General features: G+C 55.3%; 1 protein-coding gene across 1 annotated transcript in view; it reads right to left on the reverse strand.

Moving 5' to 3' along the window:
* Positions 1-635: 635 nt before the first annotated feature.
* IL21R (interleukin 21 receptor) overlaps positions 636-27711 on the reverse strand; it is a 39340-nt gene continuing 12264 nt past the window's right edge. The window contains exons 2-9 of the mRNA XM_079800208.1: positions 18278-18340; positions 16393-16495; positions 13873-14072; positions 10667-10812; positions 6822-6999; positions 6290-6389; positions 4966-5047; positions 636-3567 (exon numbers count right to left, since the gene is read on the reverse strand). Coding sequence (XP_079656334.1) covers positions 2794-3567; positions 4966-5047; positions 6290-6389; positions 6822-6999; positions 10667-10812; positions 13873-14072; positions 16393-16495; positions 18278-18326 — 1632 coding nt within the window. The 5' untranslated portion in view covers positions 18327-18340 and the 3' untranslated portion in view covers positions 636-2793. The remainder of the gene's footprint in view (positions 3568-4965; positions 5048-6289; positions 6390-6821; positions 7000-10666; positions 10813-13872; positions 14073-16392; positions 16496-18277; positions 18341-27711) is intronic.

A 27711-nucleotide genomic window follows, 5' to 3' on the forward strand; every position in this document is an offset into this window, starting at 1 on the left:
GCCGTCCCCATGAGGAGGCTGCACAGGGGGAAGCAACAGGCACCCACCGGTGTTCGCTGAGTTTCTTACCTCTTGACCTAAGTCCCTATGAGCAGAGCACAGTGAGGAAGAGCTGGCCTTGGGATCAGGAGACCAGAGCTCACGTTCTGACTCAGCGTTACTCAGTGTGTGACCTCAGGCAGGTCACGGCCCATTCCACACCTTCGCTTCTTGGGCAGATGGCTACCCTGCCCCTTCAGAGCTGCAGATGGAAAGGGCTGGGCCGGGAGCAGAATGTGGCATCTGTGCAAGGGGTGTTGCTTCAGTCCTCCTGCCTCAAGAGCAGGTCATTAGCAATTCTGGCCTGGACTTTGGGTGACAAAGACCACCTTCCCCACCTCCAGGTGCTCAGGGCTTGGTCACACCTCCAGGCCTTTGCTCAAGCTCCTCCATCTGCCTGATGGCTGGTGCACTCACAATTCCTATTTGGTTTTCAAAGTCCAACAAACACCGCATCCTCCCTGCAGCCCCCACCCTCCCCTTCTGATGCCCCTCTTGGCTCCCCTCCGTGGTGTCCCAGGGCCGGCCCAGACCAGCTAGGAGAGTCAATAGTGCACACCCCTTCCCGGTTCCATGTGTGGTCACTAAGTCGGTACTTGAAATTGGCCATGGTGGAAATATTTACACCATGGAAATGAGCAAACGCTACAAATCAGGCTTTATTGAGTGCCTCCGATGTACCAGACTGAGGAGAAAGCAGTGAACAAAATAGTCCTTCCCTCATGCAGCTTCTATTGGATCTATCGCCTTTGTCTCTAGCATCTGTTTATCTCCACTCATCCCTCCATCGAACTGTTCTTCAAGCTTTTGCATCCGTCTCTCCATCACTTATCCATATTCACCTGCCAATATGCCTGTAGGTCCAGCCATCGTCCAGCCATCCAGCCTCCTCCGGCACCTCCACCCCCCCAGGTGGGCCAGCTCCTGTCTCCATGCGTATGATCTGAGCTCCGTCAAAGATGGAGTCAGTCAGAGCTGTGTCTGGCCCAGGCCAGAGCCCCGGGCCGACCCCAGGACCTGGCATCAGTCAGCCCCAGGAGTTCCCCTCCCCCTCCCGCTCCCCCAGCATACAGCTGTGTGTGTGGAGAGCTGAGCAGCTGCCCTAGGGGACCAGGTGGCTGCTAGAACCTGTTGCCCCCAAGAGGGTGAGAAAACCACAGCACACCTTGGCTCAGGTGTCTCTAGGGTGATGGTGGGGTGGTGAGGGCTGTTCACACATTTGCAGGGGCTGTGGTTTCACATTTGTGCTGCCATCGAGCCACATACAACCTAATCCAGGTTAATAGTTCCACTATGAAAACCATCCATGTTCTAGAACTTTCCACACCACGGACTCGTGTATTCTCTCCGCGACTTTCCCCAAACACCCAGTTTTACAGATGAGTCACAGAGAAGCTTTCAGATGGACCATCTTCTAGCTGAGACTTGCCTAAGAGGAGAGACGAGCCAGAGCTGCCTCCTTCAGGCCTGGCCCTGCAGCCCGGCCAGGGAGGATGACAGGCGGGGTCCAGGGGGGTTCCAGTCTGGGTGGGGATTCCCCTCAGGCCCCTGGTGTGGCCTCTGAGTCACCTCCCAGCTGCCTTCACCATCTGGAGGGTCTTGAAAAGCCACCTCTAAAGGTCAAGTACCTTAGGGGGGAAACAGTCTATTTTCTTTTAAAAAATAAGAGCGAGTGGAGTGCGATGTGTAGCGTTTGTATTCACCGCCTGGTTCAGTACGTGCCTTCAAGACACGGCTGAGAACTATTTTCTTGGCTCCTTAATTCACATCTCAACAGACTTACAAATCATCAATAAGAACTTGACTCCCCGAACTCCCCAAGATGAGTAAATGAGAGTGCTGTGTCATGACTGCCAATTCCTGCTGCCCCTGGCCCCACCCGAGTGCCAAGGGGCTCCCTGGGCCTGTGCTCCCCACCCTGCACCGAGCACTCGGCACCATGCCCAGCACGCCCTGTGCTCAGTAAGTATTTCTTGGGTGCATAAAGGGAATTTAAATATGGACAGAAGGAGCCAGAAAAACATTTTGGTGGGTGGGAGGCTGTCTTAAGAGACAGGGCTGACTGATTTTAAGCCCGGAAACACCTCCAGTGCCCCTCTGCAGGGTGGGGTGGCCACAGGCCCAGGCTTTCTCGCCCCCACCCACCTTCAGCACAAGCCTTGGTCCCACCTCAGAAGGAAGGGAGCTGACGTTTATTGAGGGTCTGCTCTGGGCTGCACACTAGGTGGGTGACTGCACTGGTTTCTCCCCAAGGTCAGCCATGCCATCCACATTGTCCAGATGGGAAATCCCAGCCCAGAGCGGGGAGCAACCCCCCGAGGTGGCACAGCCAGGAGGCGTCAGAGTGGAGGCTCAGACCTACGTACAGGCCTCACCCTGTCCCCAGGTCTTCCCACCGGATAAGGAACAGTCTGGCCTTCGTGTGGCTCCTGGAGGGGCAGGACCCGGGGGCGGGGCTTGGTGTCTGTCACAGGCAGTGTCCTGGTCCCAGGAGGCCTGTGGGCAGCACCGGACCAGATTCTCGAATGTGACCCAGGGGCCAGCCCATGTGCCCTGCAGGGAGGGAGCCTGCCGCCGTGGGCACACGCGTGCGTGCGTGCTGCTCACACCGTGCGCCCCTGAGCGACACACACAGCATCACCTCCAGGCTCAGGGCCCCGGGAGACCGAAAGGCTGCAAGCCTCTTCCCACCACAGCCCAGGCGACCATGCCTCGCCCCCGGGGCACGGCCAGTTCTGAACAGCCCCAGCCTCGCTAGCTGGCCTGGGGCCCCGGCCCCGCAGGCGGAGGGGCCATGACCACCCACTGGCGGAGGTAGCTCCTGGGGGGCCCTTCGTCCCTGGAGCTGGTGAAGTCACACTCCACGGGGCTGCCGCAGTCAGAGCCTGCGAAGCCGCTGTCAAACGTGTCCATGTCCAGGCCGGCGGGGGGTGAGCCCGCCTCGCTGTCAGACACCCCTCTGGGTGGCCCGCCACCCCAAGGCGGCCCTGGCGCCCAACCCGCCTCATCTTCAAGGGGCAGCATCAGTTTGTCGAGGAGGCTGCCCAGGGGGCCCCCCAGCCCGGCAGGGCCGCCAGCTGCAACACAGCCGCAGGACAGGACTGTGGCCCCGGGGCCCAAGAGCGGGTCCTCGGTGCCCGGGCCAGGCTCCAGGCCAGCGTCCAAGTTCAGGGCTGGGTAGCCATCTTCCCCACAGGTACAGGGCCAGGCGCACGGCTCCTCTGCACCCACCACGGTCACCGTGTCGATGGACACCAGGCCATAGGGCCGGTCCCCCTCCTGGCTGTAAGCTGAGCTGCTCGCACTGCCAGCGCAGGGGGCAGGGCCCCAGGAGCCCGGCTCGGACTCAGGCGCAGGGGTGCCGTCCGTTTCCACCAGATCCGCAGGCGCGGGCAGCAGCGTGGTCTCCAGCCCCTGGGCTGCACTCAGCGGGGGGCCGCAGTTGTACATCTCCAAGGGCGAGGGCACCCCTGGGCTCCAGGGGCCCAGGTCCAGGCTGGAGGCGGTGAAGGGCGTGCCCACCCATTTCTGTGAGAGAGAACGGGAGAGGGTCATGCATGGGTCGGGGGCCAGGTAGGGTATAAACTCAGACCCTGGGTGGCTCGGTGGCCTGCAGGGGCCAAAATTCCTCAGTTGTGGTCACATGGGGACAGGAGACCCTGAGGTCTGAGTGACAGAGCCCCCACCTGTCCCTGTTTTAGTTCTTAAAACCCAGCGTTCTCCTGTTTGTGTCCCCACTAGAGTGGACCCTCGGCCAGGGCACAAGTCCTGGTTCTTCTGGTCACAGCTGCATGCCCGAGGCTCACAGAGCCTGGCACACAGTCAGTGGCCAAGAAATGTTTAACTGAATGAGAGACTGAATGAATGGCCTATGTGTGCAGGGTGGCCAAGGGCTGTGGGGTCATGAGGGACTGAGGCAGCGGCCCCTAAGCGCTGAGGACCCCCCTCTTGACACAGGGTCTCCATCCAATCAGCAGAGAGAATCGCTGAGAACTGGAATCTTCTCGACTTGAGCCTATCGCCCTTGGAAAGCTCATCTTAGTTACTTCTCAGTGTGGCCTGGAGCCAGTTACTTACTCTCTCTGGGCTTCAGTGTCCTCATCTGTGAAGTGGGCCTGCGCATAGTACCCACCCCTCAGGGTTGCTGTGAGCATTAAATGGGTTAATAGCTGCCCAGGACACAGCGAGTGCTATACGAAATAGAGGTGATGTCGGAGGCTCCGGGACGGTGCAGAGGAAAAAGGACGGGTCCATCCACGTGGGCCGGCGTCCACGCTCCTCCCCTGCCCACTAAAGCCACTTCTGCGATCTGAGCAGGGTCTCCTCACAGGCCCCGGGGTGGAGCGCCCGCCCTGCGGGGGCTGCGGGGAAGCGTGTGGGGTGGAGCCCAGAGCGCTCAGCGCAGCTCCAGGCAGCTGGCAGGAGCTCAGTCAATGCGCCAGCCCGCATTTCCTGACTTCCAGGCTCCACCTCACCACATCCTCTCTGTGGGAGGCTCCTCCCGCCACCCTGGGTGGGTGTTGAGCGGTAAATGGGCCCAGAGAACCGTGGGCGCTGCGGTGGCTGTCGTGGTTGAAGCTTGGCAGGGGGTTGGTGCACTTTGCAGGCGGGTCCGTCCCTTTCCAGAACCTGCTCCCTCTCCACCCCCACACCAGGGCATCTAAGAACCAGGAAGCCAATTTGTGGCCCAAGAGTGCACAGGGCCCAGCCCACCCCCAGTTGGCCCCTGGGGCTGGAAAAAGCTGCATGATCTTGATGAACTCTGCCCCGGAATTACTTCCTGCACTTGGCAGATGCCAAGGCCCAGGTCTGGCTTCTGGCCTGGCTGGGCCTGCAGCTGGGGCTGGGGCTGGGGCTGGGGCTGGGGCTGGAGGTGGCTCCGGAGAGGGTAAGAGGCGTCAGGGGGCTGGTCGGTGGGGCTCTCACCTTGAAGTTCCCGCTGTGGCTCACATACAGGTGCTGGAAGAATGGCTCTGGGCTGGGCACCTGCACCCACACCTTCCACAGCCTGGGAGGGCAGAGAGAAGGTAAGCCCCCCGATCTCGCGGAGGGCAGCCCGGCCTCCCACTCAGATGCTCCCCAACTTTGTCCTACAGGCTTCTCAGCGCCTCCCAAGACACACCCAAGTGCCTCCTTTCCACCCTGCCCCCCACCCCCCGCCTGCTCTGAGGTGCAACGTCCACATCTGTAAACTGAGGCAGCAAGTTGCCCACGGCTCCTGAAGGCACAAGGGCTCCGCCGCCCATTGTGTGCTTGGCGAGTGCTGCCCCTCTGAGCCCCGACTCCTCCTCTAGGACCAGGTGGGCAAAGGCCAGCTCCTCAGGGCTGTGGGGGGTTCGGGGGTGCACCCGGCACCCAGCACCAGGAGCACCCTGAGCCACAGCACTGCCTCCGGCTCTGAGTCTCTAGACCGAGAGGACCAGGACGCGCTGCCACCGGGCGAGACTCAGCACCAGCAGCACCTTTCTCTCAAGGACCATGTCCAGCAGAAACCAATACATAACAAATAAAAGCAAAACCTCGGGTGGAAGCAGAGGGGGTGGGGGTGGGTCACCCCACCTGGCAGTCCTTCGTGCCCCCCAGGTCAAAGCTTAAAATTCACTGACACAATCACAGCTGAGGCCACTGTTAACAGCACAGGGTTCGGCCCTGGCCCGTGGCTCAGTGGTTAGAGCGTCGGGCCACACAAAGGTTCAATTTTTGGTCAAGGCCACAGACCTGGGTTGCAGGTTCGATCCCCAGCCCCTGTTGGGGCATGTGTAGGAAGCAACCAATGGATGTGGCTCTCTCACATTGATGTCTCTCTCTCTCTCTCTCTCTCTCTCTCTCTCTCTCTCTCTCTCTCTCTCTCTCCTTTCCTCCCAGCCTCCCTCCCTTCCACTCTCTCTAAAAATCCAATGGAAAAAAGATCCTCCAGTGAGGATTCACCAAACAAACAAACAAAACAAGAGCACAGGACTCAGAGTCCGCCTCCTTCATTCCATCGCCGTGTGCATTGGGCAAGGTCCTCGCCGACTCTGGTCTCAGTGGCCTGATTTGTCGAATGGAGGCCATTGCTTGCATCGAGCTCATGGGGCTGCTGTGAGGGCTGAGTGAGTGCCCAGCACGTGGGAAAGCGGGAGCTGGTCATTGTCACCACCACTGTCATGATCACTGTCCATGACGGGTGAGTCCCCGGCCCTGGGCGAGTCACAGAGGGGCTGTGGCTCAGGCTGACCCCACCCCTACCTCCCTGAGCCCCTGGCCTCACCTCCAAGGCAGGCGGATCTTCAGTCCTAGGTAGACAAGGATGGGGAGCGTGAAGACCAGGAAGAGATAGAGCAGGTCCGTGTGCCAGCCTCCCTTCAGCTCTGGAGAAGAAGCGCATGCTGGGTCACACGGAACCCACCTCTACAGAGGCACGTGGCGAGGGTGTGGTGGGCAGGGGGTCTGGGTGGAGTGGAAGGGGGGGGGCCGGGAAGGCTTCGGGTGCCTTGAAGTGAGATGGATGGGGGTTCAAATCCCCCTCCCACCTCCACCCCGGGTAAGTGACTTTATCTTGCTGGGCCTCGGTTTGCTCATCTACAAAATGGGGATAATGATGCTTACTTCACAGACCGATAGGAATACACACAGCCTGCCAGGAGAAGCCCCTGGCACCCCCCCCCCCCCCCCACGCAGGCCGGGCAAGCAGGGGCTCCCGAACTGTCAAATGGCTACACCTGTGGTGCTCAGCTGGACGTCTCCGGGCTCAGGACAAGGCTTGGCACAAACAGTGGGGGTCCACCCCGCTTCCCACCTACCTTCTGGCTGGGTGTGAAAGAGGACCGGGTCACTCCACTCGCTCCAGGCCCCCTGGAAGGAGGAGCTGGGCTGGGGCCCCGCCCGCACCTGCAGCTCATAGCTGGAGCCTTTGTGGAACTCCAAGGGCAGCAGGGAGACACTCCTTACGTCCACGGAGATCAGCTTTCTCCCCGGACGCTGCAGGCACAGGGAAGGATGCGCTGTCTGGGCGAGCAGGCGGCCGGCCTCCAGCAGAACCCCTCCCAGCCCTCTCCTGAGGTCTGCGCACCCTCCCCGAGAGCCAGGCCCCAGCGGGAGTTCTGGCCGCCGCAGTGTGGGCAGCGCAGAGCCGTGGGCAGCGCAGAGCCGTGGGCAGCGCAGAGCCGTGGGCACGTCTCGGCCTCGCCCCGTCAAGATGCTTTGTTCACTGCTCTCTGATCCCACAGCAGGGAACCCTCCCTGCTGGGATGGGGGCTGTCCCAGGAGCAGCGATGGCCACTCCTGGCAATGCTGAGCTGGCAGCATTCCGGACAGCGGGCATTCCGGACAGCGGGCATCTGAAAGGCTTCCCCACAGGCGTCTTAGCCATGGGAACCTTGGGAAGTCTTCCACGGGGACATTCCAAACAATGAAAACCTCCAACTGGGACCATTCTAAAGGGTAGAGGAGGCTAGAGCTCTCCTAAGCAGTGGCCACATGGGACTCTGGCACCTAGACAGAGGACACGCTGGGCCTTCACCTAGACAGAGGACACGCTGGGCCTTCACCTAGACAGAGGACACCCTGGGCCTTCACCTGACAGAGGACACCCTGGGCCTTCACCTAGACAGAGGACACCCTGGGCCTTCACCTGACAGAGGACACCCTGGGCCTTTACCTGACAGAGGACACCCTGGGCCTTCACCTGACAGAGGACATGCTGGGCCTTCAACTGACAGAGGACACCCTGGGCCTTCACCTGACAGAGGACACCCTGGGCCTTCACCTAGACAGAGGACACCCTGGGCCTTCACCTACACAGAGGACACCCTGGGCCTTCACCTGACAGAGGACACCCTGGGCCTTCACCTGACAGAGGACACCCTGGGCCTTCAACTGACAGAGGACACACTGGGCCTTCACCTGACAGAGGACACACTGGGCCTTCACCTAGACAGAGGACACACTGGGCCTTCGCCTAGACAGAGGACACCCTGGGCCTTCAACTGACAGAGGACACGCTGGGCCTTCACCCTGACAGAGGACACACTGGGCCTTCACCTAGACAGAGGACACCCTGGGCCTTCAACTGACAGAGGACACGCTGGGCCTTCACCCTGACAGAGGACACGCTGGGCCTTCACCTGACAGAGGACACCCTGGGCCTTCACCTGACAGAGGACACCCTGGGCCTTCAACTGACAGAGGACACCCTGGGCCTTCACCTGACAGAGGACACCCTGGGCCTTCAACTGACAGAGGACACGCTGGGCCTTCACCTGACAGAGGACACCCTGGGCCTTCAACTGACAGAGGACACCCTGGGCCTTCCTGGGCCTTCACCTGACAGAGGACACCCTGGGCCTTCACCTACACAGAGGACACCCTGGGCCTTCACCTACACAGAGGACACCCTGGGCCTTCAACTGACAGAGGACACCCTGGGCCTTCAACTGACAGAGGACACGCTGGGCCTTCACCTGACAGAGGACACCCTGGGCCTTCACCCTGACAGAGGACACGCTGGGCCTTCAACTGACAGAGGACACCCTGGGCCTTCACCTACACAGAGGACACCCTGGGCCTTCACCTGACAGAGGACATGCTGGGCCTTCACCTAGACAGAGGACACACTGGGCCTTCACCTAGAGGACACCCTGGGCCTTCACCTGACAGAGGACACACTGGGCCTTCACCTAGACAGAGGACACGCTGGGCCTTCAACTGACAGAGGACACCCTGGGCCTTCACCTACACAGAGGACACCCTGGGCCTTCACCTGACAGAGGACATGCTGGGCCTTCAACTGACAGAGGACACGCTGGGCCTTCACCTAGACAGAGGACACCCTGGGCCTTCAACTGACAGAGGACACCCTGGGCCTTCACCTGACAGAGGACACCCTGGGCCTTCACCTACACAGAGGACACCCTGGGCCTTCACCCTGACAGAGGACACCCTGGGCCTTCAACTGACAGAGGACACGCTGGGCCTTCACCTGACAGAGGACACTCTGGGCCTTCACCTACACAGAGGACACCCTGGGCCTTCACCTGACAGAGGACATGCTGGGCCTTCACCTACACAGAGGACACCCTGGGCCTTCACCTACACAGAGGACACCCTGGGCCTTCACCTGACAGAGGACACACTGGGCCTTCACCTAGACAGAGGACATGCTGGGCCTTCAACTGACAGAGGACACGCTGGGCCTTCACCTGACAGAGGACACCCTGGGCCTTCACCTGACAGAGGACACCCTGGGCCTTCACCTGACAGAGGACATGCTGGGCCTTCAACTGACAGAGGACACCCTGGGCCTTCACCTACACAGAGGACACCCTGGGCCTTCACCTACACAGAGGACACCCTGGGCCTTCAACTGACAGAGGACACCCTGGGCCTTCACCTACACAGAGGACACCCTGGGCCTTCACCTGACAGAGGACACCCTGGGCCTTCACCTGACAGAGGACACCGTGGGCCTTCACCTGACAGAGGACACCCTGGGCCTTCAACTGACAGAGGACACGCTGGGCCTTCACCTGACAGAGGACACCCTGGGCCTTCACCTACACAGAGGACACCCTGGGCCTTCACCTGACAGAGGACATGCTGGGCCTTCACCTACACAGAGGACACCCTGGGCCTTCACCTACACAGAGGACACCCTGGGCCTTCACCTGACAGAGGACACACTGAGCCTTCACCTAGACAGAGGACACGCTGGGCCTTCACCTGACAGAGGACACCCTGGGCCTTCACCTGACAGAGGACACCCTGGGCCTTCACCTGACAGAGGACATGCTGGGCCTTCAACTGACAGAGGACACGCTGGGCCTTCACCTGACAGAGGACACCCTGGGCCTTCACCTGACAGAGGACACCCTGGGCCTTCACCTGACAGAGGACATGCTGGGCCTTCAACTGACAGAGGACACCCTGGGCCTTCACCTACACAGAGGACACCCTGGGCCTTCACCTACACAGAGGACACCCTGGGCCTTCAACTGACAGAGGACACCCTGGGCCTTCACCTACACAGAGGACACCCTGGGCCTTCACCTGACAGAGGACACCCTGGGCCTTCACCTGACAGAGGACACCCTGGGCCTTCACCTGACAGAGGACACACTGGGCCTTCAACTGACAGAGGACACCCTGGGCCTTCACCTACACAGAGGACACGCTGGGCCTTCACCCTGACAGAGGACACCCTGGGCCTTCACCTGACAGAGGACACCCTGGGCCTTCACCTTGGAAATAATGTCCTTCTGACCCTGGACTTTTTGGTTATGGAAGCTTCCCGAACTCCTTAACTACAGCCGTCCTAAGCGAAGTGGGGTGGTCCCAAATCCCCACTTCTGAAACAACCACTGTCGCTGGACGTGAGGTGGGGCCTGCAGAGGCGCCAGCCCCTTCCTCTGGCAGCTGGTAGAGAGGAGACGGGAACGGGAAGGAGACGGTTTTAAGGGGTCTCCTACCCCAGGGAGAAGGGGAGGGGCAGCATGAGTGCGTGCAAGGGGGGCTCCATCCTGGGTGTGTCCTGGGTGTCCATTCTGGGCTGTGAATGACCAGCTCACCTGTCTCCCGGGCACTCCCCTCCCCCACCCAGATCGCTGCACTCCCCCCCCCCCGCCCTGCCCCCCATTCTCTGCAGTCTCACCTGCGTCCAGGGGTCTCCCCGCTTCCTGTACTGCAGCTCGTACTGCAGTTTGCCCTTGAGTGGGTACGAATCATAATTGGAGCTCCAGGAGATGTTATAATGTCCCGAGAAGGTCACAGTCACGTTGAAAGGAGGCGACAGCTTGACTTAAAGAAAAAAGCCAGGAAGATAAAATGGGTGAGATTTGTATTCGCTGAACGTGCTCTGGTGGTCCATCCTTTATGTGATCAGGGTTAGTGGCCCCGGGTGGCTGGGTGAAGCTTCCCCTGTCTCCGGGCCTCAGTTTATTCATCTGAAAAATGGGCTGCTTTGGGGTTGCAAATTCACAGGCGGCAGGTGACAGATACGGGTGAAGCAGGTGTGGGCACTGAGCTATAAAGAGCCCTCCCAGCGCACAGTGGCCGGGCAGGGATGCAGACCAGTGGCCAGGACGGGAAAACCCTGAAAGCCCAGATTATTGTAGGAAATCTCTCAGATGTTCACATTAGCTACTGACCCAGAACCTTCCTAAGCTACCTGTTGGCCACACCCGCAGGTTGTCTAGTTCTGCTGTCAGTGAGGGGGTCAGTGCTTTGAGCCCCATCGGCCCTGGGAAGTCCGAAGACTCGAATCAGCCAGCGTGGGGCTGATGACTCTGCTCTGCAGAACTCGGCTGCAGTTAGTGACGCTGAGTGTCTGTCCTGCTGTGGCAGGAAGCTACCAGCTGAGAGCACGACCCTCAGTGGCCCGTGCGTGTGCCCGCCCTCACCTCACAGACCCCTCCTGGAAAGGGCAAGAGCGGCGATCTGGACCACACACGCGACCCCGGGGGCCCCTCCCAAATCTGTTTTCAACCTGAGCGGGACAGGCCACAGCCCGTGCCTTCATTTCCTCTCTGGGCAAAGGAATCAGTTCCTATCACACGGAGTGCAAGTTCACGGGCCAAACTAAGCAGAGAAGGAGGTAACGTCAGGGGAGCCGGGCAAGCTGCTCCTGTAGAGCAAGCGGGGCCTGTGCCCACCCCCGCCTCCCCCGAGCTTGCCACCCCCTCTCGGGGATCTTAGCTCGGGGCAGAGGGTTAGTTCTCCTGGGTCAGTGCTGTGCCTGCACTCGGAGAGAGAGTCCAGCACACAGTAGGCCCTCACGTAATGTCTGTTAAATCCAGATGTCCCAAAGGAGTTCTGAAGCTGCCTCCGACTCCACTCCGCGGCCTGCGGTGCGCGAAGGCGCACATTCACCCCCGTGCTGAGCGCTCTGTGGGGGTTGCTCTCTCCGCCGTGGGCCCCTCTGAACTGGAATAGTCCCTCAGCCCTTCTCTCTCCTCCCAGGCCGGCGGGCGCCTGGTTGTCAGCGTCCTTGGGGCCTGGCTGGCTGGAAAGGACCCATTCAAGGGGGAACTCGGGAGATGCTGGCACGGCCCAGGGCCCAGGAGGAAGAGGGGCCGGGAGGCTGCCCAGGGCCAGAGTACTGCCTCCTCCGCCGCTGAGCACAGGCCTGGCCTCAGACCCTGGCAGGAGGGGGAGGGAGGGCCGGAGAAATGCCAGGTGCGGGGGCAGCCCTGCCTGTGCCCTCCTCTGCCTGCCCAGCTCTCTCGGGGAGATAGGAGGGGACCCCTGCTGGGTAAACCACCACACCTGGATCTGAATGGCTGAGTGAGTGTGCACGTGTGTAGACGTGTGCATGGGTGTGCATGTGTGTGCATAAACATGAGAATGTGGGCCTCTGTGTCTGTGCTGTCTAGGCCAGGGGTTGAGGGGGTTTATGAGTGTGAGTGTGTCCATGTGTGTGTCCGTGTGTATGTGTGTGTGTATGTGTGTCCGTGTGTGTCCATGTGTGTGTCTGTGTGAGAAAGTCTGGGTGTGTGTGTGTGTGTCCATGTGTGTGTCCATGTGTATATCCGTGTGTGTGTCTGTCTGTGTGAGAAAGTCTGGGTGTGTCTGTGTGTGTGTGTCCATGTGTGTGTCCGTGTGTGTGTGTGTGTGTGTGTGTGTGTGTCTGTGTGAGAAAGTCTGGGTGTGTCTGTGTGTGTGTGTGTGTGTGTGTGTGTGAGAGAAAGTCTGGGTGTGTCTGTGTGTGTGTCCATGTGTGTGTCCATGTGTGTCCATGTGTGTGTGTGTCCATGTGTGTGTCTGTGTGAGAAAGTCTGGGTGTGTCTGTGTGTCCATGTGTGTGTCCGTGTGTGTGTGTGTGTGTGTGTGTGTCCATGTGTGTGTCCGTGTGTGTGTGTGTGTGTGTCTGTGTGAGAAAGTCTGGGTGTGTCTGTGTGTCCATGTGTGTGTCTGTGTGTGTGTGTGTGTGTGTCCATGTGTATATCCGTGTGTGTGTGTCTGTCTGTGTGAGAAAGTCTGGGTGTGTCTGTGTGTGTGTCCATGTGTGTGTCCATGTGTGTGTCCGTGTGTGTGTGTGTGTGTGTCTGTGTGAGAAAGTCTGGGTGTGTCTGTGTGTGTGTCCATGTGTGTGTGTGTGTGTGTGAAAGTCTGGGTGTGTCTGGGTGTGTGAAGTTTTGCTCACATGCTCTGTGGTGTGGCACACACTCAGCAAAGTGGTACAGACCTGGACCACCAGAGTGCGAATGACAGACACCTGCTTATCCCCTCGGCCCTCCACTGGGACCTGGAGGCAGGAACTGCCCAACCTCAGGGCCTGCGCCCTCCTGAGGGCAGGATTCCCTTGGCAGTTCGTTTTTCATGCCTCTGGGGACAGGCTTCTCACTCCCTAGCTGGACACCCCACTTCGCGTACACATCACACTAACGCTGCCTCCGGCCCTTCGCTGCCCCGCCCTGGCTCTGGCCCCACAAAGATGGCTGCTTCCACCAGCCAGGTCCCTTCTGTCCCGGCCTCCTCCCTACCCCCTGGAGCTAATGACGGGAGAAAACTTGGGGGATTTTCTCTTGTGACTCAGTGTCCCCCACTTGCCTCATAATGGGAGAGAATCCCAGAGGTCAGAGCTAAAAGGGCTCTCGTTCTATAGTGCAAGGTCACCGGGGCTGAACCAGAGCTGCAGCCCCAGGCCCTGGTCCCGGCAGCTCCTTCACACCCCGGCTGCCTGTCTGTGGGCCAGGCCAGGCCCAGCTGCCACCCCACGCCTGGCAAACACCGCACCGACAGGGCCGAACGCCAACGAGAGGCAGGGCGGAGGACAGGCCAGTTTGCGGGGGCCGGGGGAGCCGGCCCAGGGAGCGTGGGGCCCAACCCCTCCTGGGTTCTCCTCCAAGGAGTACTCACTGCTCTCGGCCAGGACAAAGCTGCCACACTCCTGGGAGCGGTTGCCAGACTGGTCTGTCATGTTGACACTGAAAATGTCGTCGGCCATGAAGCGGGACACATCCATGTGGCACGTGTATTTTGCGTGAGTGGCATTGTGCGTGGACGGGTGCAGGCTGCAAGAGGTGACCTCATCCTCCAATTCTCCGTAGGGGTCTTCCCTTCAAGGACAGAGCAGCCAGTCACGGCTAGTGGCCGGCGGGGCTCAGTGCACGGGAGGGGCTGGAGGTGGGGCTGGAGCTCACCTAGTCCAACCGACCCTTCCCCGGGGAAGGCAAACCCTCCCCTGGAGCATCCCTGGTGGATTAGCCCGGGCTCCGGGCATGCACGCCTTCAAGAGACCAGAACTCACTAGATCACTTAGAGCAGCAGCTCTCAACTTCAGAAACGGGGCCATTCTTGCCTGAATGTCTTCTAACTCTGTCCCTGTCCGGTCCATCACCTGGATCACTGTCCTATAGGAAGGGCGCTGAGCATTCCAAGCCTCCTTCCCACTCTCCTTCCCTCCAAACTCCACCGAACACCGAACCAAGAGCCACACGGAGCTCCATCCGGCTCTGATGAACTTCCAGGGAGGTAGTTAATATGGGGTTGGGGGAAATGTGCTGGCTTTTTAACTCCCACTGGGCAGAAACAATGGGTTTTGAAGGATGTATAGAAGTTCACCAGCTAACCCCCCCCCCCCCCTACAAATTCAGGCCCTGAACATGACCGCCCTCCAGGGCCAGTACGGATGTGTGGGTTCAGAATGTTGCTAAATGTTGGCTGGAATAGAAATGTCTCCTGAATCAGTGCTCTCCAAGCCTCCAGCCTGGACACTGCGCTGGCTGCCTGGTGGGGTCCTCGCCTTGCCCGGCCTCCCTGCGATCTCTTTCATTTGCACAGCAGCCAGGGGGGCCTTTAAAAGCTCCCTGTCACTCCCCTGCCTAACACTCCGCAGTGGCTTCTCACCGCCCACACCACAGAGCCCGGCCCTGCCAACCCCTCGCCTCCTGTATTTGCTGTTCCCCCTCACGCTGGCTCAGCGCCCTCTGGGCACACCAACCTCCTCACTATGCCTCCAACGCTCCAGCTCTCCACGCCTGGGCCCTGGCACATGCAGTGCCCTCGGCCTGGAAGGCCCTTGCCCCGCTCACCGCTGCCTCCTCCTCACCCACAGAGGCCTGCCTGACTGGCCCTCCCCCACGTCACTTGCTCTACCCCGCGGTCCAGCTTCCTGTTCTTGACAGCACTCATTGTACTCAGAAAGCATCCTGCTGGCTGCTGTGTGTGTATCTGTCTCGCCAGCCACTCCCGCCGTCGTGTCAGCTCCAGGACACCTGGGACCTCACGGCTGGGCCTCTGCTGAGTCACAGGTGCCGGCACGCGTCAGGCAGGAGCGGAATCAAAGTGTTCTGTGTGGACGGATGAGTGAGTGGATGATGGCAAAGTCTCTCCGTGACCACACTCCGCGCAGGCTCCTCTGAACTCTCCTCAACGTGGCCCTGACTTTTGGGTTCCCGTGTCTGTCTCTGCATCGTCTACTTTGAGCGAGACTCCTGCTCAGTCAGTCCAGCCCGAATCCCCACCCTCAATACCAAAGTGGGTTCCTCCTCCTCCACCAGCCCCAGGTGGAACTGGTCCCCCCGGGCTACCTCAGCAAGAGCCCTGTTAGGTCGGTTTAGCCCGGAGCCCTCTGACCCCTGATGTTTCCTCCTAGTGGTTTCCATGCACTGACCCCTCCCTGCTCCTTGGCTATAAACCCAACTTTTCCTCGTTGTGTTCCGAGTTGAGCCCAATCAGCAAAACCCTGTGCAGTGGCCCCTACGCCTGTCACGGTGGTCTTAAATAAAGTCTGCCCCACCGTCCTTGAACAAGTGTCATGAATGATTTTTTTCTTTAACAGTATGGACTTATACGGATCCATGGAGCTTGGAGTCAGGCTGCCTGTGTTTGAAACCAGGTCCGCCATTCACTGGCTGTGTGACCTAGGGCAAGTTGCATAACCTCCCTGAACTTCAGTGCCCTCGCTTGTAAAATGAGAGTCAGAATGGTGAGGACTGGGGGTGGCCATTCATGCGAAGCACATGGCGGGCTGCCTGGCATGTACTAAGTGCTCAAAAACACCGTGTGGGAGTCCGGTCACCTCGGCGTCTCAAAGTCATCATCAGGCCTGTGTGAGTGACAGAGAATGGCCTTAGAGCTGGGCAGAGCTGCCCTGCGCCTCTCAATCACTCTCTGGACAGGTCCCAGGAGCCCTGGGTGGTCGCCTGCAAGATGGGCACAGTGATTCCCATCTCACCGTCTTTCTTGGGGTGAAACCAAATGCTGTGGGTGAAGTTGCTGAGTGAGCCCCCAGGAAGTGGCAGCCCTTGTTGTTATTGCTAAACTACCTGCCTGGCACACAGTAGGTCCAACTCAGCTCCTGGTCTCCTGTGGTCCTGTCCTGGGACCATGCTCCCCTGAGGAGCACTCCTAGGGCGGTGAGGCCCAGCCACTTACCAGGTGAGGGTGAGCATGCTGGGGTGGAGGGCCCACGTCTCCAGGAAGCAGGTGACCGTCCGGAAGTAATCGGTGTAGCAGACAAGGTCTGAGCAACCCCAGGCTGCAGGGCGAGGGAGAGAGAGGCCTTGGTAGGGGCTGGGAGGGGCTGCAGAGCTCCTCGCCGCCCCCCTCCCCCCGCCCCCTGCCGGTCCAGGGCTGGAGGATGAGTGGAGGTGGGGCCCCAGGGCCAGGATGAACATGGCGAGTCAGGGACCACTAAGATGTGGGACTGAGGCAGGAGGTCCTTGTCCCCTAAGATTCCTTGTCTGAGCCCCCAGAGTTTCAAGGCCAGCGATGGGGACAAGACACTCCTAATGAGACGGAATTGACTAAGTGGGTCATGATCTAAACTGTGTTCGATATTCAACAAAATAAACGTAGTAAGTCTTAGTTTTGTTTTAGAAGATCAAGTGCCCATGCTGCTCTTTCCCGCTCCCTCCCACCGTTTACCAGAAACGTGTTCCCCTGCTCACGTGGGTTCATTTTCAATGGCCTTTCCTTACTTTCCCCTGACAATGAAGACCCAGGTCAGGAGCGGGGCTCCGAGCCCGAAAAGTCCTGGAGTCCTCCCTCCCCCCACACGCGGGCAGGCGCTGCTAATGGACAGAACACTGTCTCCCCGGCGTGGCCTCAGAGGCCTCCCACGGGCCGGGGCTGGGAATGACTCCTGCTCTCTGCTCCCCTCCGGGAGGAGGCAGGCCCGGTCCCGGGCACTTTGTGGAGGACGAGGACTGCTTTTGGATGGAGGTGACATCAGGGACCAGAGGGAGTAAAAAGCCCAGCCACCTGGTTGGCCCTGCCCCTGGGCCGGAAGCCTCGGGACTGTGCCTGGCCTGCTAGGGCTGCCACCTGTAAACGGGGGACATGGCCCCTGGAGGGCGTGGAGGTGAGCATGTGCTATTATCAAGGAAAGCAGCAAAGCCAGGTGACCACGGGGATCTGCAGACCTGTGACCTGACCCCAAGGCTGCCGCCACCCGTCTGTGGCCGTGACCTGTCCCTGACCCTCTCGGAGCCAGTTTTCCCAACTGAGAACTGGGCGGCGCTCGGCATGGCCCTGGTGGGCTGTCAGGAGCATGGGCTGAGACGGTGCTCGGCACCCATGCACAGCGGGGCTTGCTACTGGTGCCCACAGGTGGTGCTGTGGCAGGTACCCCAAAGGCCTGTGAGAGCCAGGGCAGAGTGCGGCCACTCAGCAAGGCCCAGGACAGGAGCCTGACACCTGTTTGCTGAAGGAGCTATTCGAGGCTCTGGGTCTTTAAGTAAAAACCGGAGAGGAATGCTGATGGTCAGCGAGTGGCTGCGGAGGGCTCCCTGCCCCCGGATCTCTCAGCCCTGGCCATGCCCCGTGTCTAACTCCTGGCCTTCCCCAGCTCCGTGTCTGACATCCCCGCCCTGCGCCCCCCCCCCCCACCACCACCACCACCCGGTAGCTTCTCCAGAGCCTTGGCAGTTCTGGCTACTTTGGTGCCCACCCCCTCTTCCCACGGGGAGCATCAGCGCCTGAGGGCAGCCCGGTGATGGTTGAAGAACTTCTCCTAGGAGAAGCTGAGGTGGGAACAGAGGCAGGACTTCCTCACGGGGAGCGGGGGCTGGAGCCACGGCAGGGCCACGGGAATGCAGGATGCGGTCTCCCAGCGCCCCAGTGAGCCTCAAAGACCCAAGCTGGGGCCGGGCTGCCCGACCTTGGCTAATGAAGCGCTCTGGGTGGGTGAATTCTGGTTCGTGGAGAGCTGGCTGCTCCACCTGTGTCCGCCTCGAGTGGACACGTGCCATGGACCTGACCCGGAGCCCACAGGCCCGCCCGCCTGCCGTCCCGCTGCAGAGGCGGGCCAGCTACTCACCGCCCTGGAGCACCAGCAGGAGCAGAGGGGCGGCCCAGCCACGCGGCATGCTGACTCCGGGGCCTGCAAGAGACGCACAGCAGACGGTGGGCCCCAGCCTGGGGAGAGCCTCCCTCTGACCCCATCCCTCCCTTGGAAGACTTGCCTCAGTTTCCTGAATGTGCCTCAGAAAAACGAGATTTTGAGGAGCCCGAGGACACTCTCAAGAATCCCTGCCCCTTAGAAACAGCTCCCCGTGGATCCCCCTCCCACTTCTCCCACCTTCTTCCTGCCCCCCTTACACAGTCCCAAATGACAGGTGAGTTCAAAGAGGGCGGGGCTCGCTGCTCTCCCACACACACTTAGTCTACGCTGTGTGTGGGATTAAATGTGGGCATTCACGCAGCTAAGGACGAAGGAGCGGGGAGGGGACACTGGCTTGGAAAGTGATATTTAATGAGCAGCAATCCTGAGTGCTCCCTCCCATAAGACACTCCTGTTGACGTTAGCCTTATAAATTGTCTCCTTAGTAAACAACAAACCTAAGATTCACCCACAAAGAAGACCCCTACTGGGGACCGAAGGTAAGGTTCGTCCCGTGAGCCTTGACTCAATCCAAAGCCCGGGTTAGCCCACGAGGCAGCGCCCTGGAAACCCAGACGCCGCCAGCCAACGGGGACCTGGACGCCCTGGTCCAGGTGAGATGGAGAAGAGGCCTTTTTGGAGGACAGCAAGCCTATCCAGGAAGAGTGGACTCTGGTGCCCTTGGCAGAGGAACAACCCACCGGGCTGGCAATGCCAGCCTCTAGCTGGTGCTTGGCCCATTGCATCCCCAGTTCTGTGTCTGCTTGGGGAGGTGCCAGCCAGAGGCCAGTGGGCCCGTCTGCCAGGCCAGGATCCCCACCCAGACCACCCCCACGGACAGGGGAGTGGCTGGAACTGGAGCCTACAGGGATGACCCATGCCGGGAGTGAGTCACACACCTGGCTCCTTCCAGACCATCCCTGAGCCCACAGCGGGGACCGCCCCCCCACCCCACCTGGGTTCCCAAGATCCTACCCTGGCCCCATCAAGAGCTCGCTCTGAACTCCCTTCCAAGTCACCAGGTAGTCAGCAGCGAAGGGCACAGAGAGGGTCGGATTACCAGCTGTGTGGCTCTGGGCCAGTCACTTCCCCTCTCTGAGCCTTGTAGCAAACAGTAAAGCCCACTCCCAGGATTCTTGTGAGAATTCGGAAAACCCCGAGCATGGCCCTGACACCCACACACTCAGTAACAAACAGCCGTGACTGATACAGAATCTAGAGCTTCAGAAACGAAGGAATTCCGGAAGGATCTAGCCAAGACCTCCCCAAATTTCTCACTTTCAAAATGTTGGTCATATTTGCAGATCATTTGTTTATTTAATGTTTTCTATAAATGAAGTTATTATATTAATTAATTCAAAATTAATTCCAACCTCATCCTAAGCAATAACCTCCATAGTTGTGTATTTTCCCCCAACACACTTTAAAATGAATAGCGTTGCTATTAAAATACGGTAGCCCGGCGGTGTAGCTCAGTGGTTGAGCATTGGCCCATGCACCAGGAGGTCGCTGGTTCAATTCCTGGTCAGGACACATGCCCAGGTTTCAGACTCAATACCCAGTACGGGGCGTGCAGGAGGCAGCTGATTGATGTTTCTCTCTCATCGATGTTTCTGTCTCTCTCTTCCTATAAAAATATGTGGGTTGTTGTTGTTTTTAATATATTTTATTGATTTTTTACAGAGAGGAAGAGAGAGGGATAGAGAGTTAGAAACATCAATCAGCTGCCTCTTGCACACCCCCTACTGGGGATGTGCCCACAACCAACGTACATGCCCCTGACCGGAATCGAACCTGGGACCTTTCAGTCCGCAGGCCAACGCTCTATCCACTGAGCCAAACCAGTTTCGGCTGTTGTTGTTTTTTAAAGATGATGTTGCAGGGAAACCCTTGTAAAGCTGCTTTGAAGAACACTGATCTGGCCCCAAGCCCAGCAGGAGTCCTGTTACCACACCTGGAGGATTGGGCCTCCCACCACAGGAGATGGAGCCAGATCTGCACCTCACTAGCGTGCCCACACCTTGGCCCCAGCCCAGCACAAGGGCCTGCATAGCTCTGTACCGTCTGTCCCCAGCGGCTCTGCCTTGACTGCAGGATAAAGCACAAATCCCTTCACCCAGATCCAAGGGTCCCCTCAGCCAACACTCCTCAGTTCTTCACCAAAGGACACACGGGCCCTGGGGATGGAGGGGAGCTGCTGCTCTGTCTGCCTGGCGTCTCTGCCCCTCTTATGAGGCGCTCCTCAAACGGGCTGGGACTCCATACGGTGGGCACCTGACCCAGGCCGGGCCACTGGGACCGGGCCAGAAAGGACAGCAGCCCAGGCATGCCAGTGAGCCGTCCTGGGAATTTTCTCTAGAACTCTAATTGAGAGGGACTTTAGGGGTGCCCACTGGAAGCTGGTACCCATCTCTGTCACCTATTACAGAAAGGTTGCATGGAAATGATGGGTACTGAGAAATATGGACTAGAGTCCCCGTGGCTTCATTTGAGGACCTGGGTCCAGCTGTACGTGAAGTCCATGCCTGGACTTTTCATTTACATAAGCCAAGGGGGCATAAAAACCATTTTGCTCAACCATGTTGAATTGTGCTTCTGTTGCTTGCCACCAAAGAAACCTGATACGGTGGAATAGAGTAAAGGGCCCAGAATTTGAAGCCAGAGGATCTTGGAGTTTCTCTGGTCCTTCACTCTCTGTCCTCGGTTACCATCTCTGAAATGGGGACAACAATGCCCACTGCACCTGGCCGTGAAGGGGAGTCCGTGGGAAAGCTGACGTGGCCGTGCTCTGTGACTGTAAGCGACTATACGAGGGTGCTGGACTCCTGCTATGACTGTCCCACTGATCTGAACTACCCAGAATCCTCCTGGCACCCCAGGCCCATCATGCCTCTCTGCCTTTGCATGAGGCAAATTCTCATGCTGTCTTCTCCTTGAACACCCTTTTCCCTCTCATCACTCTAGACTCATTCTTCATGGCCCGCCTGCTTTATCCCTGCATCCATGAAGCCACCTTGAAATGTTCCAGAACTCCTACCTCTCACTGCAGTCAAGGTTTCCACCGTGCTGTTTTTCTATCTGCCATTTACCTTTATTTTACCTCCTGTTTCCACCCCAATAAACACGTCTTAAAGGAAGAGGCAATTGTCACTACCATTGACAGGTAATTAGCACAAAACGGAGAGGCAGTGTGTACCTCAGTAGTTAAAACACAGACATGGGGCCGTGCCTCAGTTCAAATCCCAGCACGGCCGGCCGTTTGCAGGCTGTGTAGCCTTGAGAAGTTTACTTCCTGGGCCTCAGAGTCCTCAGGGTGAAATGGAAATAGTAATAGCAGTACTTGCATCATAAGGTCCTTTACATTAAATTAGTCAATGTTTGTAAAGCATTTGGAACAGACCGTGGCATATAGTAGATGTTATCTAAGTGTTTCCTAAACAAAACAGTCAACTTACCATAAAACCAAATACAGTGACATATAAAAACTAAATACAAGGAAAACAAAAGACAGCAGTTGAATTTTAGGAAGATACGACCCCTGCTTAAGACCCAGGACCTGAGATTTTGTTTGCCTTTGTTTGAAGGGGGGTGGAAGAGAGTCAGAGAGGTGTTTCAAACATACCGGCACCAAACTGCTCACGCCCTCCACCACCAGCGGATTGAAAGGAGGTTGCAAAGGGTCTAACTCTTGCAGAGGAGCCTGGGGATGTTTACCACCAGCTAAAACAAGCCGCTCACTCCTGAGAAACACCAGCCATGACCGATGAAGTCTTCTCCTCGTGTTCCCACCCAACCGAGTGGGAACTCCCCCGCATCCCACTGTGCTCCCTGCCCCAAATCCTCCTATCTATGGGACTTCTCACTCGGGCTCCTGAGGGCAACAGCAACTTACTTCCCAGATGCTCACCAGACCACAGGTGTGCTTCCTCAGCGAAGGACAGAGGGTGCCCTACGAGACTGCCTGCTGAGGGGCCCTGCGGCAGCACCTACCTGTGCGTCTGCTGCAGAGGAGTGAGGAGCACCTGGCTTGGAGCCTGCCAGGTCCCAACTGGGTGTGCTTGGGCAAGTTCCTGACCCTTCTGGTTCTCTGTTTTCTCATCTATAAAATGGGGTCATGACTCTTGGCTACAAGTTTGTTGCAAGCACTAAATGCATCATTGCAGGTAAAGCACGCCGGCACAGTCCTGGATGGCACGGAGCCCCGGACAGGCGCTTATGCACCAGGCTCCAGTGCCGAGAAGTGGTTTCTGGGCTTGTGGTAATGCATCTTAAAAGTTGGCCAGATTTCAGAAGATTCTGAGGAAGTAGAGGAGCTTGGGGGTAGAAAAGTAGGTGCTGTGGAGAATATAAAGTGCTTACCTTCCCAGGCAACAGAGAAATGCAAATAAAAAGCACAATGGCATATGCCATTTTAATCTTATCAATTGGCAAAACCTAAAGTCTGACGACACCCCAAGTGGCTGAAGACATGGTGTAATGGGAACTCTCGTTCACCGTTATCGGAAATGTAAATTAATACAATTGGTCTGGAAAATAGTTTGCATGATCTCATTAACACGAGCAAGCACTTGCCGTGAGACCCGGCAATTTCACCCCCATGTACATTACAAAAGAAACTCTGCCACAGAGTTTTAAACATACGCAGAAATGTTTATAGCAGCATTGATTTCAATAACGAAGACTGGAAACAACCTAAATATCCAACAGCAAGAGAATGGAAAAGTAAATAGTGGTAGAATTGCTCAATGTGAAACTGAATCATAGCTTTACACCACAAAACAAATGACTCTCACAAACAAAATGCGAAATGAAAACAAGTTAGAAAAGAACACCATCCGTGTCACACTCAGCACCAGGAAAAACTGCTCCATATGTTGTTTAGGTGAACTTACATGTGTCCGGAAAGCACAGAGGTGCCCAAGCGGATGATAAACATCAAACTTCAAATAGTGTAGAAAAGGAGGGGATGTGATGAAAAGGGGTCTTCGGGGGTCTCAACACTTTGGTAAAACTGAGTGAAGTTCCCATGCATGTTGATTACTATATTATTCTTCAGACCTTTCTGTATGTCCAAACTATTTCATAGCTTTTTAAATGTAAGTGAATCTTAAGTTTGTCAAATAAAATGTGGAGGGGGACTTTCATTTCTGGCTACAAGGGAGTAGCTGGTATCAGACTCATTCCCCTACTGAGAACAACTACTAAGCAGGAAAAATACTGTGAGAAGGCATGAGAGAGCAACCAAGGTAGACAGTACTTGAGAGGACAGGGTGTCAAAGTGGAGGGAATGCATTGAAATTCTGTGTGCAATTTCCTCTCAAATAATTCGCCAAGTCATTGCTAATGAGTTGCATACCAAGAAACCTAGCAGAGAGCATTTGGTAACAGGCCAAAAAGCTAAGAAGAGATTTTGGCAATTTCACAATGCTGAGGGAGGAATTGAAGTTCAAGGCCTAGCAAGAAAGATGGGCCCTGGTAAGTACCCAGTTATTCAGAAAAGGTTATGCCTTAAGAGTAAGAAAAAAAATCAGAAATAATTTAGCCTTGACAGCATCAAGGGGATCTGCCTATATGCTATATGTCTACTAGAAGAAAATGAAAACCTATCTGGAAAAAGTTAGATTTATCCAAAGCCTTTATATTTTTCATACAAAATGTTCAGCATTCCCTTAAGTTGATGAGGAAAACCAAGAAACAATATCAAATGACCAAAAACCAAGAGGAAAAGAGGCAATGGAAACGCACATAGGTGGTTCAGAAAATGGCATTATCAGACACGATTTAAAATAGCTATGATTAGTATGTTCAAGAATTCCATCAGAAATATTAATTTATTTAAAATCAGAAACCCTAGAAATAAGAAATACAATAATTGAAATTGATAAAAACTGAGTTGATGGATTTGCAACAGATGAGAAACATTAGAAGAGAGGATTGGTGAACTAGAAGATCAGTCAATAGAAAATGCCAAGATTGAAATATGCAGAGAAAAAATATTTTTAAATACAGAAAGAGCAAAAGGGGCATATCAGACATTGTGAAAAGGTCTAAAATACATGTATTTGGAATTGAGAAAGAACTACTCAGAAGCAATCATAGAAAACAAGTTAAGTATTTTTCAAAACTAGAAAAAGACATTAAGCCACAGATTCAAGAAGTTCTACAAAATCCCAAAAGGAAAAATAAAAATAAAGTCACATCTAGATACATCATAGAAAAGTTTTTTTAAATAATTAAAGATAAATACATACTTAAAAGCCAACTTAAACGTTATATACAGCAAAAATATCCTTCAAAAAAATAAGTTAAGCTCAAAATGATAAAGAAATCAATTAAAACTCCACAGTTAACATCATACTTAATGATGAAAAATTGAAAGTTTTTCCTCTAAGATAAACAAGATAAGAATTTTCGTCCCGGGTCCGGGCGAGGCCGCGGGCCCCTGGATCCGGGTGAGCCTGGGTCCCGGGTCCGGGCGAGGCCGCGGGCCCCTGGATCCGGGTGAGCCTGGGTCCCGGGTCCGGGCGAGGCCGCGGGCCCCTGGATCCGGGTGAGCCTGGGTCCCGGGTCCGGGCGAGGCCGCGGGCCCCTGGATCCGGGTGAGCCTGGGTCCCGGGTCCGGGCGAGGCCGCGGGCCCCTGGATCCGGGTGAGCCTGGGTCCCGGGTCCGGGCGAGGCCGCGGGCCCCTGGATCCGGGTGAGCCTGGGTCCCGGGTCCGGGCGAGGCCGCGGGCCCCTGGATCCGGGTGAGCCTGGCCCCGGGTCCGGGTGAGGCCGTGGGCCCCTGGATCCGGGTGAATCAGTGCCCCTGGGTCCGGCCGAGACCAAACCAGAGGGAGTCGGACCTGCATTACCACCATTTGTCCACCATCCAGAGCTGAGGGGTCAGTGCCGACATGTACTCATAGCGAACTGGTGGACATTGATATTGGGTCTCAAGAGAACTGTTGGTCCAGAAAGAAACTCACTACAGACTGATTCATTTGCCTGTCAGCATAACTATTATTGCTCGTCGCACATTCAATTCTTATAAGTATATCTCTAGTGACACATGATTTCGCTCATCTAGGGGAAATGATGAACAACATAGACTGATGAACAAGAACAGAACCAGAAACAAGGAGGCATCGATCGGACTATCGGGCCTCAGAGGGAGGATAGGGGAGGGTGGGGGGAGGGGGGAGAGATCAACCAAAGGTATTGTGTGCATGCATATGAGCCTAACCAATGCTTAAGTTCAACAGAGGGTTGGGGCATCCAAGGGGAGGGGTGTGGGATGGGAATGGGGGGATGAGGACAAATATGTGACACCTTAATCAATAAAGAAATTTAAAAAAAAAAAAAAAAGAATTTTCACTCTCATGACTTTTATTAAACACTAGAGGCCTGGTGCATGATTTTCATGCATGGGTAGGGTCCCTAGGCCTGGCCGGCAATCAGGGCCGATCTGTTGGGCAATTGGGGGGGGGGGAGGCACTGGCACCTGCATTGGCCGGCCTGGTGCCACCTGCTCGCCGGCCCCAGCCCCCGCCACCACTGCCAGTCGCCTCCCTCTGTGGGGTGACCACCAGGGTGATTGGGGGGCCCCCTGCTCACACCCACCTTGGCTGGTATAGGACCTGCTGGCTGGGGGCAGCTCCTGCATTGAGCGTCTGCCCACTGGTGGTCAGTGCTCATCATAGCGACCAGTCATTCTGCCATTCGGTCAATTTGCATATTAGGCCTTTATTATATAGGATTGTACTGGAGGTTCTAGCCAAGATGATAAATCAAATAAAAAAAGTAAAAGGCATCCACATTGAAAAAGAAATAAAGTGTTTCTATTTTAAGATTATATAATTTTGTATATAAAATCCTAAGGAATTCACACCAAAAAAAAATAACAAAAAAAAAAAATAACAAAATGAAATAAAACAAATAAACAACCAAATACAATAGTTACTTAGATATGACACCAAAAGCACAGCAACAAAAAAAAGACAAAAGATTGATTGGACTATTTAAAATTTAAAACTTTTGTGCTTCAAAAGACACTATCAAGAAAATGACAAGACAATCTACAGAATGAGGAAAAATATTTGTAAATCATATAATTGTTAGGGGTTTTGTATTCAGAATATATAAAGAAGTCATAACTCAAGACTTAAAAGATCACCTAATCTTAAAATGTGCAAAAGATTTGAGTAGACATTTCTCTAAGGAAGTTATATTAATAGTCAATAAACACATGAAAAGATAATCATTATCATTAGTCATTAAGGAAATGCAAATAAAGACCTCAATGTGATACTTCATACCAACTAGATGGCTATTTTTTTAAAAAGGAAAATAAAAGTATGTGCAAGGATGTGGAGAGATTGGCAACTTTATACATTGGTAATAGGAATGTAAAATGGTGTATCTGCTGTGGAAAACAAATTTGCAGTTACTCAAAATGTTAATACAGTATAATGTTATCACATGACCAAGCAATTTGACCTCTAGTATGTAGCAAAAAGAGTTGAAAACATATGTCCACAGAAAACACCTTGTACACAAATGCTCACAGCAACATTATTCATAATAGTCCAAAACTAGAAGCAACTCAAATTTCCACCAATTGGTGAATGGGCATACAATATGTAGGATAGCTATACAATGGTATATTATTCAGCCATAAAAATAAAGTAATGATATATGTTACAACATGCATGAGCCTTGAAAATATATGCTAAGGTAAATAAACCAGAAGCAAAAGCCACATATTGTGTGATTCCATTTATGTGAAATGTCCAGAATAGGCAAATCCATAGAGACAGAGAGTAGATAGTGGTTGCCAGGGACTAGAGCTTTGAAGGGAGAGGAATGGGAGTGACTGTGTAGGGACATGGGTTTTTGTGTTTTTTTGAGAGATGAAAATGTTCAGATAGTGGAAGTGGTTGCACAACTGTGTGAATATACTAAAAACCACTTAACTGTACACTTAAAAGAGTGATTTTTATATGTAAATTAGATCTTAACATTTTTTTTAATTGAAAGCAAAATAAATATATTTTCTGACCAGGAAAAGCTGATAGAATTTGTCACTGGTATACCTGCATCAAAATATATACTAAAATGAGTTATTCAGGCAAAAGAAAAAGAATCCCAGATGGGAAGAAAGCTACCATAGGAAGAAATAAAGAGCAATAGAGAGTATTATAAATATAAATAAATATTAATTGCTTAAAATAGCAATAATGATAATATTATGAAGTTTAAACTATATATAGAATTAAAATACATGATAATGATACCCCAAAGGTCAATGAAGTTAAAGGTCACTGCATTGTCTGGGAAGTGTTGAAGGTACTAATATAAGATAGTCTCTAAAAATATCAAACATGCATGTT

The sequence above is a fragment of the Cnephaeus nilssonii genome (genome assembly GCF_951640355.1).
Source record: "Cnephaeus nilssonii genome assembly, chromosome: 2".
Classification (NCBI taxonomy): Eukaryota; Metazoa; Chordata; class Mammalia; order Chiroptera; family Vespertilionidae; genus Cnephaeus; species Cnephaeus nilssonii.